The sequence below is a fragment of the Prosopis cineraria genome, unplaced genomic scaffold (genome assembly GCF_029017545.1).
Source record: "Prosopis cineraria cultivar Desert tree isolate PC_DT_omini unplaced genomic scaffold, ASM2901754v1 PC2, whole genome shotgun sequence".
In the NCBI taxonomy this organism is placed as follows: Eukaryota; Viridiplantae; Streptophyta; class Magnoliopsida; order Fabales; family Fabaceae; genus Prosopis; species Prosopis cineraria.
Window position 1 is genome coordinate 377,156 of NW_026555333.1, and position 13,541 is coordinate 390,696.

Here is a 13,541-nt window from a genome sequence, read left to right on the forward strand (position 1 = left end):
AATTTTTAAGGACTCATGTGTTAATAAATTTTAAAGTAAAAAAATTTTAATTTATCTTTATTAAAAATAATAAATTTTAATCACAATTTTTGCTTAATGAATAACAACTTATTAAAAATCACAACTTATTAAATATAATTTTTATTATTAAAAAATAAATTTTTAAAATAACAAACCCCAATTATAATTTTTAAGAAATAATAATTTTTATTTAAAAAATTATAAGAACTAAACAAAAAATTATAACTTGTTAATGAAAATAAAATAATTTTTTTAATTTAGAGTTTATTGATATTGAAATACCTAAAAATTGTAGTTGAATTATAACATTTTGAGATGACTAAATTCTTATTTATATAATTCAAAAAATTTTATTATAATTTTTTTATTTATATACTTCCTCTATTCAAAAATATAAAGTAATTTTTGAGGAGTTATATGTTAAAAAATGTAAGATATTTTTAATCTTTTGAGGTGTAATAATTACTCTTTTTTTAAAAGTGTTCCTATTGATAATAAATTTACATTTATTATAAAATATTTAATAAAGATAAATATATAAAAATAAAATTCATTAAAAAATAAATAATTATTGTATTTAAAATTAAATTTAATTAAAAATATTTTATATTTTTAAATGAATGAGATAATAATTTATAATTTTTCCCAGAGAAAACTGCGGTACTTAGTTAAATGTACGCCGGGGGCAGCAAAGTGGAAAGACAAAAGTAGCCTTCCACGTCCAAAGTGATCTTTTATTTATTTATTTATTTTTTTCCGGATCTCTCCCTCTCTCGCACTTCACAGGGTGTCCTGGTAGACCGACTGATTTGTTATCTTCGTCCGGCCTCGGCGCCTCCCCACAGAATTGATGGCGTCTAGCTTTCGCTATTAGTTGGTGGAGTTGGGCGCACTGAGCTGATAATTCGAGTAATGGGCTGTTGTGTATCTTCGTTTTCCAAGGACTCTATTCCCCAAAGCAGTCCTCATTTGGATTATCAAAAGAACAACATCCTCAATCTTCCTTCCTCCTCCAACGGCGCTGATAATACCGCTGCTGCTGCTGACTTTCCACCGTTCTCGGAGTTCTCCCTCGCCGACCTCAAAGCTGCTACCAACAACTTCGGCCCCGATCACATCGTTTCCGAGAGCGGGGAGAAAGCCCCCAATGTCGTCTACAAAGGTCATTTTCAGAACCGTTCTATTGCCGTCAAGAAATTCACTAAATTGGCCTGGCCCGACCCTAAGCAGTTCGCGGTACCAATTTTACCATTCGTATTGATTTTCCGGCTTTTGCGAATTCTAGTCCTTCTGCTTAGGAGCGTCTAGGTTTAATCGGGTTTTCATGACTTGTTCATGCAGGATGAAGCTTTGGCTGTTGGAAAACTAAGACACAAGAGGCTTGCCAATTTGATTGGTTATTGTTGTGATGGGGATGAGAGACTTCTCGTTGCAGAGTACATGCCCAACGACACTCTCGCTAAACATCTATTTCATTGTATTTCTTCTTTCCCCTACTTTTTTCTTGTCAGCTTTTTTAGCTGCGTTTTGACATTTTTCTCGTAAAATTTTACTCGCAATTTTTTAAGGCTACTACGGATTCTGATGAACATGAACTTTGGTGTAGAAAGGAAGTAGTCTTTTTCCGTGAATCTGATTGAACCGCCTCAGACGAATCCTCGTTAACCATTCAGATGAATCCGATGGAAGATTTCCTCACACCACCTTTGTTCATGACTTAGTCGTTTTGCTTCCATGCATTTCATCTTTCTTGAGTCTGCTCGCACCATTGCCCAGAGAATCTAATTTCTTTACCCTCACGTGTCAAAATTATATTCATATGTGAATTAATGTTTTGGCTTCCTATCACGCCTTTGTATATATAGGATCAGGATTGGGCTCCTTTTTTCTAGCGGGAACTGAGAGCAGTTATTTTCATTTATGGCCTTGGCTTATATAAAGCTCTTCATGCAGCTGGAGCATAGTTGATTATTCATTCTGTTTTTATTAATATGGAAATTATATTAATAGTCATATAGATAACAGCTATCCATCTTTAGTTCAGCTTCATTAAGTTCAGTTTAACTCTTCAATTATGTGTATAACTTTTTTTCCTGCATCTTTTTTAGGGGAGAATCAGACAATTGAGTGGGCCATGCGGTTAAGAGTTGCCTTGAACATTGCTGAAGCATTAGATTATTGTCATAGAGAAGGCCATCCGTTGTACCATGACTTGAATGCTTACAGGGTTCTCTTTGATGAGGTCGTTATGGATAACTATTTTATAAGTAAATGTTTGGGTCAATATCTTTAGTTCATAATCTTTGTTTGACTTTGATATTTTCAATTTGTAAGTAGTGTTGTAAACTATCATGTAAATCAGGCTATTCATTTGCAAATTTATAGTTGACAAATCTAACTGTTTTGGCAGAATGGTGATCCCCGACTTTCATGTTTTGGTTTGATGAAGAATAGCAGGGATGGGAAAAGTTATAGCACAAATCTTGCTTATACACCTCCTGAGTATCTGAGAAATGGTGGCTGAATATTTTCTTTGAAATATTCTTTTTCCGGTTCTGCTTGACAGTATTTTATGTAGTCCAATCCATAATATTCCCCCACCCTTTTGTGTCAATATTTCTCACTAGAATTTAAGTGGAACCTTCATTAATCTCGCGGGAGAGAAGGTTGCACAACCAAGCTAGGGTATTTGTTGTCTAAAGTTAGAAGTCTGTAACAAACAACACACACACATTTACATACAGTTGTGGAGCTGTGAATAACATCATATATAATTCATATATTCATTTTGTGACCTTGGATTTAGTCTAGAAATTTGAGAGGTTTGCCCTACAGAGCATCTTTTTATCATTGATTTGTGAGTAGGCACCGATTTTTTCTGCTCAGCTATATTCTTGTCATCATGCTTTCTGTTTTTCAGGAAAGGTTTTAAAGCTGTATGTATTCTGATATATGTTTTGGCGATATCTAGTAGTAGTTATAATATATGTATTTTTTTGTAGGGAGGGTGACCCCGGAAAGTGTCATCTTCAGCTTTGGAACTGTGCTATTGGATCTTCTAAGTGGAAAACATATCCCTCCAAGCCATGTAAGTATTCAATTTAGCCATAATTAACTCCTTGATCTCATTTTTAGATTGATTTGGGCATCCTACCGATTAAGAAAGGTGAATTTTTGGTAAAGCAGCACTTAAGCCCATAAAGAAAAGCAAGGATAACAAGGTATCAAATGCATTAGATACTAGTTTATAACATAAGTGTCGAAGTAATGAAGAATAATGCATTCATTTCTTTCTTTAAAAGATCATAGTCTATGTTGAATTTATCTACCAAGGAGATTAATGGAAAAGTATTAATGTAAAAGTAAGGATTGACACATAGTTTTCATTAATTTCGAAAAAGCTTATGACCGTGCATTAAAAGAAGTACTTTGGAAAGCCTTGGAAAGAAAGAAGTCCGGTTTGCCCATATTAGAGCTATACAAGATATATATGAGGGGGTAACTATTGGTATAAAAGCATCCGGTGGTGAAACAAAGGACTTTCATATAATAATTGGATTATATTAAGGATCATCTTTGAGTTCTTATTTATTTGACCTAATCCTAAATATTTTGACTGATCATATTTAAAAGAAAATCTCCAAATGCATACTTTTTGTGGATGATATAGTTCTTATTGCGGAGACAAGAGAAGATATTAACTATAAACTTAGGTTATAGAGGAGGACATTGAAGTTGAAAGATTTTCGCATGGATAGGAATAAGACAAAATACTTGCATTATAATTTTGACAACAGATCAATCAGCAGTAATTTGGAAGTGAAATTGAAAGACCAGATTTTATCTCAAATGGAAAAGTTTAGATATGTGGAATCTATTATTTAACAACAACAACAACAACAAGCCTTTATCCCACTAGGTGGGGTCGGCTACATGGATTGCAAGACGCCATTGTACTCTATCATTTATTAAGCTTTTAGAAATATTATTAATTAAGAGATCACGTTCAACAACTTCCAAGAGTGTTCTCTTAGGCCTTCCTCTACCTCTCTTAATCGGACTTAAAGTTATATGTTCCACTCTTCTCACTGGTGCCTCCCTTGGTCTTCTTTGTACATGCCCAAACCATCTCAACCGATTTTCTACCATTTTTTCCTCAATAGGTGCCACCCTCACTTTTTCACGTATGTGCTCATTTCGAATTTTATCTTTACGTGTATGTCCGCACATCCATCGTAACATTCTATTATTGGAGAAATTGATGGAATCTATTATTTAACATGATGGAAAAATTGATGGAAGCATTGCACATAAGATATAAGTTGGGTGGTTTTATTGGAGAAAGGTTAAAGGAATTATTAGTGATTGAAAGTTACCTAATAAATTTAAAAGAAAGTTTTATCGAACTAATATAAGACCAATTATATTATATGAAGGTGAATGTTGGGTTTTAAAGAAACAGCAGGGGCATAAAGTTGGAGTAGTAGAGATGAAAATGTTGAGATGAATGTACGAGCATATATGTAAAGACAATTCGAAATGAGCATTTACGAAAAAAAGTGGATGTTGCATCTATTAAGAAAAAAATATTAGAAAATCGTTTGAAATGGTTTGGATATGTATAGAGAAAACTGCGATAGGCACTGGTGAGAAAAGCGAAACAGATGATTTTGAGTCTTGTAAAGAAGGATAAAGGAAGGTCTAAGAGAATACTTATGAAAGTTGTTGACTAAAACCTCTTAGTTATAATGTTTTTAAAAGTTCAATAAATGATAGAGTACAATGGTATAGTGTAATTCATGTAGCTGACCTCATTTAGCGGAATAAGGTTTGTTGTGATTGGTTTACCTTGTAAAACAAATTCTATATGGCTAGACACTAGGGTGCTTTCTGGACCCTTTGAATGTATGAATCAACTTTGTTATTTTTTTCCTAAATCCATTTGAGGTGCATGCGAACGTCAGTGCAGCACTTTTTACTTTGGGATTGTTACACCCAAACTAGTTTTACATGTCACTACCCAGGCATCTTTTTCTTATACAATTTCTTTTGGTGAACCCTGCTGATGATAAAACTAGATTGCTAAGAAACTTATCTTCTTTCTGTGACTCTGCACAGTTTTTTCTTGCAGGCAATGCATTAATCCCTACAGTATAAGGCTTGTTTTCTTCTAATTTAACAAAGTATTATTCTTTGTACTTGCAGGCTCTCGATATGATAAGGGGCAAGCATATCCTAATCCTTATGGATTCGCATTTGGAGGGAAAATTTTCAACTGACGAAGCAACTGTGGTTTTAGATCTAGCCTCACAATGTTTGCAGTATGAACCTCGGGAGCGGCCCAAGACTAGGGACCTTGTTTTCACACTCTCCCCACTACAAAATAAACCTGATGTGAGCTTCTTTCCTAACATCAAGTGCAATATATACCCCAGGATGGTTATGAAAGATGAGCTATGCATTACACACTAAATGACATCTTTTGTCGAACCATCTCTGGCTTTCACACAATAGAACATCTTATGGAAGTTATAACTAACGTTTATTGGTTTTACTTACAAGGATCTTTGGCCTATTAAAAGGGAAGAGAGGGGTAATAATTATGGTTATCTTTGCCATCAGGTTCCATCAAATGTAATGCTAGGCATTCCAAAACAAGAGGAAGCACCTCCTACTCTTCAGCATCCTTTGTCTCCAATGGGTGATGCCTGTTCTCGAAGGGACCTTACAGCTATCCATCAGATTCTGTTAATGGCCCACTACAGAGATGATGAAGGGACTAATGAGGTACTGCAAATCGAAGAGATAGTTATTTAATTCTTATATTTATGGATGTTGCACTAATTGTGCCCGCAATTACCTGGTTAGTTATCTTTCCAAGAGTGGACCCAGCAAATGAGGGATATGTTGGAGGCAAGAAAGCGTGGAGACTTGGCTTTTCGTGACAAGGATTTTAAAACTGCAATGGAGTGTTACTCCCAGGTATCTGTTGAATTCTTAAAAGAAGTATTTGGAGTCGTATTAAATATTTTTTGGGGTGGTTGTAACATCAATGGCATATTCATATGCAGTTCATCGAGGTGGGCACAATGGTATCCCCTACAGTGTATGCTCGGAGGAGTCTTTGCCATCTGATGTGTGATCAACCTGATGCTGCTCTAAGAGATGCAATGCAAGCGCAATGTGTGTATCCCGAGTGGTCCACAGCATTTTACATGCAGGCCGTTGCTCTTTCTAAATTAAACATGGACAAGGATGCTGCTGACATGCTCAATGAGGCTGCTGCCCTCGAAGACAAAAGACGGGGCAAAGGCTCTTCCTCTTGATATGCACTTCTTCTGTTAGAGTATCAAAAGGTGTGTGTATACTGTAAGTTTGGAATTTATTTCATTCAAAACCTGTAACATATTTTTCGTCAGTTCTTGTGCTACCTTTTCCCCTGTATTTGACGAAACATTTAATTGATTCTTACTCTATACGTGTCTCTGCTAATCTTTTTTTATAGTACAAACAAGCGTCTGCTCAGTTGTATTTTTATGCACGTGTAAATTATTTTTTCATTAGAGCTATTGCTACTTGTTTTTCCAGATAGTTTTGTACTGTAGAGCTAAAGGAGTTATTTGTGACCGTAAGGTGCCTAATAAACTTAAAGGAAAGTTTTATCGCACTGCTATCAGACCGGCAATGTTATATAGTAGTGAATGCTGGGCTCTAACGGGACAGCAAGAGCATAAAGTTGGAGTAGCAGAGATGAGAATGTTACGATGGATGTGCGGACATACACGTAAAGATAAAATTCGAAATGAACACGTACGTGAAAAAGTGAGGGTGGCACCTATTGAGGAAAAAATGGTAGAAAATCAGTTGAGATGGTTTGGGCATGTACAAAGAAGACCAAGGGAGGCACCAGTGAGAAGAGTGGAACATATAACTTTGAGTCCGATTAAGAGAGGTAGAGGAAGGCCTAAGAGAACACTCTTGGAAGTTGTTGAACGCGATCTCTTAATTAATAATATTCCTAAAAGTTTGATAAATGATAGAGCACAATGGCGTCTTGCAATTCATGTAGCCGACTTCACCTAGTGGGATAAAGGCTTGTTGTTGTTGTTGTTTTTGTTGTTGTTTGTTTTGTACTGTAGAGGTTTGTTTTCCTTTAGAAAAGAATTCGTATCCATGCCTAAGCTCCGTCTCTCGCCTCGCTGGAAGAATGTAGCTATTCTTCAGGTTCTGACATTCCGTGGATCAACATCTGTGAACTGCTGATTTTTGGAGTTCTTCTGGCAATTTTCTTATTCCAATGGGTAGATCGGTCACTTTCATTTCTACAACTTGCTAGTGCTTCTCCTCTCGAATGCAATGCACTTGACGGAGAAGGGAAATGGGTCTTGCATTTTTGGAAGACAGCCGGAAGACTGGCACGGTGTTTATGTGCAATAGTAAACGGAAATTGATTGACGGACTGGCACGGTGCGTGTATAATAGACAATAGCCAATTGGAAAAGGCCCAGGCAACTTCGCATGGCATTCGATTTTCTTTTGAAAAAGCACATTTCGAAAACCATTGAATATTGTCGGTTATATATATTGATTGAGGCGGGCAGCAGTTGATACTGATAGGATCCGAGTTTCGGAAGTATTCTTTCAGTCGAACAGTCTGGAGCTGACATGGCAGCTTACAGCGAATGCGATTCATTTCGCAATCTCATGCACTTTGAATATTCCTCAGTTACATCCGAAATACCCGACGCAATGTTTTAATTACAAGTTAAACAAGAATTTCATCAGGCATGGAAGGAGGCGAGGAAATTAATAGGTACATATTCCTGGGAAACAAAATGAAACAAAACCTCAGGATCAGGACTCGTAGATATGTACGAGTAAGAAAGTGAGAGGGAACATGCTATCATATAAGCACCTCTAGTTTCTGGACAAGTTCATTGGCGCTAGGACCAGTGACGATAACACTTATACTACGTTGAGAGTTGAGAGGGCTTAACAGACCCATAACTTCTATTTATATCTTCGCACGGGTTCATAAATTTTTCATTTGGTAATGATTTACAAAATACTCCTCCAATATTTGTGAGTTGAAGTCATTTACAACTGATCTAATTGGGTTTTTCGACGTGCACACAGAAAATGTTTCATTAGGACAAGTACAATTATAACACACCCAAACTCGCCCATCCAATCATGGTAAGGAATTGTGTTCGGGTGTAATTTAAAAAATGGTAAAATAATGAGGGAAAAAAAAAAAAGAAGTAATTGGCATTTTGGACCTTTATTAAGCGTGGGAATTTCGGCGTAAAGCGAGGCGAAAGTGGCATACTTATTGAGCCGTTCCACGTGTTGCTTAAAGAGTTTGACCAACAAAAGTGGACGGCGGAGAAAGTAGAGACTGCTAGTGGTTGGAGTTAATTATGTAAGATCTATTAATAATTAAATTAAATTACAGTCAAACGCTAATTGTGAGACTTCAATATAATTAACCCTTTATGATCTCTTGTAGCGCCAGCCACAGTCAAACGCTAATACGGACCAGCAGCGGAGTGCTTGTGTGAGATCGCGAGATGGAGGAAATTGAAATTGATGCAAGAAGTGGATTCTGCAAATCCAACTCCATCTTCTACAGTAAACGGAAGCCTCTGCCGCTTCCTCAAAACTACTCCCTCGACGTCACCACTTTCATCTCCTCCCGCGTCCACCACGGCGAACTTGCTTTCATCGACGCCGCCACTGGTCGCCACTTCACCTTCCACCAACTCTGGCGGGCTGTCGATGCCGTCGCCACCTCTCTCTCTGACTTGGGTATTCGAAAGGGCCATGTCATCCTCCTCCTTTCCCCCAATTCCATTTTCTTTCCCGTCGTCTGCCTCGCCGTCATGTCCCTTGGGGCTATCATCACCACCACCAACCCTCTTAACACCACCCGCGAAATCTCCAAGCAAATCTCCGATTCAAAACCTTCCCTTGCCTTCACGACTCCGCCCCTACTAGCCAAAATTACCGCAATTTCAAATCTACCGATCGTTCTCATGGAGGAAGACACCGGCGCTCCCATCATAGAGCCTAAAATCGTGACCACGCTGGGCGAGATGATGAAGACGGAACTCCGTGCGAGCCAAGTCAGGGATCGAGTTTACCAAGACGATACTGCGACTTTACTGTATTCATCTGGTACCACCGGTCCAAGTAAAGGCGTGGTCTCGTCGCACCGGAATCTGATGGCAATGGTCCAGATAGTTTTGGGTCGATTCAATATGGATAAGGAGGAGACCTTCATATGCACCGTTCCTATGTTCCATATATATGGTCTGGTGGCGTTCGCAACTGGCCTTCTGGCTGCAGGATCGACGATAGTGGTGCTGTCCAAGTACGACATGGACGATATGCTATGGGCGATCCAGCAGTACCGTGCGACGTACCTGCCGCTGGTGCCGCCTATATTGGTGGCGATGATGAATCGAGCGGCTGCGATAAAGGCGAAGTACGACTTGAGCTCACTACATTCGGTGCTGTCTGGTGGGGCTCCACTGAGCAAGGAGGTGATAGAGGGCTTCGTGGACAATTTCCCGAACGTCACAATTCTCCAGGGTTACGGGTTGACCGAATCCACAGGAGTCGGGGCATCCACGGACTCACTCGAGGAGAGTCGGAGGTACGGCACGGCGGGGCTGTTGTCACCTGGCACCCAGGCCAAAGTCATTGACCCTGAAACTGGAGAGGCTTTGCCGGCTAATCGGACCGGTGAGCTCTGGCTCAGAGGTCCCACCGTCATGAAAGGTGCGCCATTGTTTTGTTATTATGATCATAAGTTTTCAAAAACTGACATAATTCTTATTTTATTTTTTTGGTCTCACGTGAATGGAATCGTTGATCTTTTATGTTTTTTTAAAATCATATTTTCATAGACTTAGATCTCTAGTCAATATTCTGTAAGATGATAATATTCGTTTTAGTTGATTGACGAAAGTTATCAATTTTTTTGAATAACGTGATAGGAATAGTGGATCAAGTGGGAGTTGTGGTGTTAAATTTGTGACAATGAGGGCGTCTTGATGGCAGGTTATTTCAGTAACGAGGAAGCAACCACCTCAACCCTTGATTCAGAGGGATGGTTGAGGACTGGGGATATTTGCTACATTGATGGCGACGGATATATTTTCATTGTTGATAGGTTGAAAGAGCTTATTAAATACAAGGGATATCAGGTACCCGTGAAAATTCATACAAGTTCATTATTTTTATAAACTACAAGCCACAGTTGAAATCGCGGGTTTGCAATCCAATAAGGGAGGTGGAAAAAAAAAAATCTCTTATAGCTGTTAAAACACAAATTTCACTCTAATCAACTAGTTGGTTCGCTTCATTTCTATTCTGATCGGTATAGTCCTGTAGATATAGTAATTACTCTGCCTTGGAAATCTAGAATGGATGTGTAGATATAGGAATTACTCTGCCTTGGAAATCTAGAATGGATGTGGTCTCTTAATGTTGTTTCAATTATTCTTGTATTAGGTCCCACCAGCAGAACTAGAAGCCTTGTTGCTTGCTCATCCTGCAATTTCAGACGCTGCTGTCATACCGTAAGTCTATCTCCCAATCCAAGAGAAGTGTTATTTTTTAAAAAAACAAAAGAAAAAAAAAATCAATCAGAACAAATATAATGATTTGGGTTTACTTTATTCTACCGTACGCAAATATTTTCAGATTCCCAGATAAGGAGGCTGGGCAGTATCCAATGGCATACGTAGTGAGGAAGAGTGGAAGCCATGTATCTGAAAAGGAAATTATGGATTTTGTGGCAGCACAGGTGAGCCTTCGGATTCTTCTTTGTAGTAATATGAATTTCTACGCAAATGGATAAATATAGTTTGTAGGTTATCGAATTTGGTCTTATCATTCAGCTAAACCGTCTCCAAGAAGATAAATGTGATATAATTATAAACAAAATGTGTGAAAAATGATTACGAATGTGGCTTCATTTCTCTTGCGGGAAAATGAAGCAAGAATGTAGGAATACTTGCCATGAGAATCAGTAGCGTAACAAGTGGACGCGTCTGGTTGAAACAGGTTGCTCCATATAAAAGAATTCGAAAGGTGGCATTTATTTCTTCAATACCAAAGAACCCATCCGGAAAAATCCTCAGGAAGGATCTCATCAAGCTCGCCACATCTAGACTTTGAGGACTATGTTGATCATGTCTGGTGATTTCCTAGCTGGCTCTCAGTTTTCCTGGTCATGATTTATGTATAAATTCTCTTGCCAATTTTTTTTTGTCGCTTTGATGATCAATGTCATCGTTGTATGCTGGGCAGTTGGCCCCATTGGAAAGAAAATAAAATAAAATAAAATGTCCTGTCAACACTGTTGAAAGTGGTGCTGCTGCCACATGTGGTCTTATCTTTCATGGAAAGGGGAATGCGACTCTCAATTAATTTGTTTATTTCTTTTCATATCGTTTATTAAAAAGTATTTTGGTTTATATATTTTATAAAGTTTAGAACAATATTTATTGCTATTTTTTCAATTATATTCTTATTTGTACTAGTTTTGAAAGTCTAAAATAGCATTAATTACTTTTAAAAAATTAAGAGGATGTTGAAAATTAAAAAAGGAAGATATTAATGATATTTTCTCAATTTATGTGTTAAATTTTGAAAGGCCTGAATTTTAAAAGACCTGTAAACAGGGAGGAGAGGAAATAGAATAGAGTGGATTGGTTGTCCATGTGGGGGCCGACCCAATATATAAATCCAGAGGGATTATTGTGGCAATATTTTTGGTGTGTTTGATTTGAAAGGAGAGGAGAGAAAGAATTTTAATAAATTTTTGTTTAATTTAAAAAGAGAGGCTAAAAGGGGAGGGGAATAAAAAATAATTAATAATTTCATTCGTGTTAAATTTAACTTATTTTTATTTTTTGCTTTAAAAAATATTATATTATAATTTATTAATTTTTTATTTTAAGAATTTGAACTTATATTAATAAAAAAATTTGAAAAATAAATATATTAATATTATATTTTATCAGTGACTTTAATGAAAAATATTAAAATTTTATACATCAAAAAATTATATATTAATTTTTGTAAAGTGACAATTTATTTTATTATAAGAAAGAGAGAGAGAGAGATAATATATAATATTTTAATATTAATAATAGTTTAAAATTTTTAAAATAAATGTTTCAATTAGTCTTAATTATTTTCTCTTCCCTCCCTCTTGCTTCTAAAAAAATCTCAAACTAAAGGGGAGGAGAGGGCTCTCTAATTTCCTCCCCTCCCCTCTAATTTCTTAACCAAACAAAAGGCTTCCCTTACTCTTTTTATTAGATACTAACGAAAGAAGATAAAGAGAGCAACTCCCTTCATTTTCTTTTCAAAAACTTTCAATCAAATACACCCTTGAGTAGCACCATCACCATATTAACTAGGCAATTGAACAACTTGAATACCCCAAACTTAGTAACTTCAATGCTCATTTTATATGAATAAAGCTTATAGTTAAAAATGCATGATTCATTTTATAATACTCTTTATTATTTTATATAGAAGTCGTATTCTTAAAAAGAATTTATTCTTTTTTTATAAGTAACTTTACATAAAAATGTAGATTATTAATTACTGTCATCTAATTTTACTCTTTCATTATTTTGATTATTTAATGAAATAAATTTTTTGATAAAAATTTAAAGTAGTTTTACTAATTGCCAATAAATATAATATTGAAATATTACACCCAAAATTGAAAAAATCATTGCTAGTAAAATTTATATTATTCAAATGTTTATAAGAAAATGTGCTCATATTTAGTACCTAATCGTGTCTTGAACTAGATTATACAAGTACTTAATAAAAAAATCACACCACAACAAAAATAAGTAAATCTAAATCTAAAATCATATATCAAGTTCAAAACAACCAACTAATAATTCATCATTTTAGCATTAAGGAAATTAATACTCATTAAATAATGATATGCAAGAACAATGATCATGTAATATTATCACAAAACAAAAATTATCCTGAAAATGAAGTGATTTTGTACAAACAACCAGCAAAATATTTTTAGAAATTAAAAAAAAATTGAACCAATCAAATCAACAACTCACAGTATTTCGATTTTTAATTGGTTCTCTCTCTTTTTTGGTAGAATGTTTTCTCTTTTTATTGATTCTAGAGTTTCGAATCAGTTGACACCGTTTTACTCCCCCCCCCCCCCGGGGGATGAGCAAGAAGATCAAAAATACAATTTTTAGTTAAACTGGCTAGAACAGAATTGTTAGAATGGCGGCTAAATATGCAGCCAGCAACAAATATATTATTACATAATTGGCAGTGTCAAAACTTCGAGGAAAGAAAAGCAAATAATATTTGCTCATCATAGCCCGAAGAATTTCCCGCGCTTCAACCTCTTCATACAATGAATAGACCTCCAATCCCTAGCAGCAAGATATCATTTAAGCACTTCATCCAAAATCTCAGCTCTCAGACCACTTAGAGAAGTTAAAACTGTC

At 36.1% G+C, this 13,541-nt stretch overlaps 2 protein-coding genes across 2 annotated transcripts; both read left to right on the top strand.

Annotated features, from left to right (window-relative positions):
• Positions 1 to 791: 791 nt before the first annotated feature.
• Positions 792 to 6,505, top strand: LOC129303280 (serine/threonine-protein kinase BSK1-like). The gene is made up of 9 exons (XM_054942496.1): positions 792 to 1,257; positions 1,363 to 1,498; positions 2,130 to 2,263; positions 2,432 to 2,537; positions 3,024 to 3,109; positions 5,227 to 5,415; positions 5,644 to 5,808; positions 5,890 to 6,003; positions 6,093 to 6,505. Exons 1-9 carry the CDS (start codon positions 934 to 936, stop codon positions 6,345 to 6,347), a joined length of 1,509 nt encoding a protein of 502 aa, XP_054798471.1. The 5' UTR covers positions 792 to 933; the 3' UTR covers positions 6,348 to 6,505.
• A 2,025-nt stretch (positions 6,506 to 8,530) lies between these two features.
• On the top strand, positions 8,531 to 11,387 carry LOC129301515 (probable CoA ligase CCL5). The gene is made up of 5 exons (XM_054940077.1): positions 8,531 to 9,804; positions 10,087 to 10,232; positions 10,540 to 10,607; positions 10,732 to 10,834; positions 11,095 to 11,387. Exons 1-5 carry the CDS (start codon positions 8,592 to 8,594, stop codon positions 11,206 to 11,208), a joined length of 1,644 nt encoding a protein of 547 aa, XP_054796052.1. The 5' UTR covers positions 8,531 to 8,591; the 3' UTR covers positions 11,209 to 11,387.
• The last annotated feature ends 2,154 nt before the right edge of the window (positions 11,388 to 13,541 follow it).

Bases quoted from the DNA above. Each gene is read 5' to 3' on its own strand.
- LOC129303280 (XM_054942496.1), top strand. From the start codon at position 934: ATGGGCTGTTGTGTATCTTCGTTTTCCAAGGACTCTATTCCCCAAAGC. The intron at 1,258-1,362 runs GTACCAATTTTA...TTGTTCATGCAG, and splicing joins CCGACCCTAAGCAGTTCGCG to GATGAAGCTTTGGCTGTTGG. The intron at 2,538-3,023 runs GTGGCTGAATAT...ATTTTTTTGTAG, and splicing joins TCCTGAGTATCTGAGAAATG to GGAGGGTGACCCCGGAAAGT.
- LOC129301515 (XM_054940077.1), top strand. From the start codon at position 8,592: ATGGAGGAAATTGAAATTGATGCAAGAAGTGGATTCTGCAAATCCAAC. The intron at 10,233-10,539 runs GTACCCGTGAAA...TTCTTGTATTAG, and splicing joins TTAAATACAAGGGATATCAG to GTCCCACCAGCAGAACTAGA. The intron at 10,835-11,094 runs GTGAGCCTTCGG...TGGTTGAAACAG, and splicing joins TGGATTTTGTGGCAGCACAG to GTTGCTCCATATAAAAGAAT.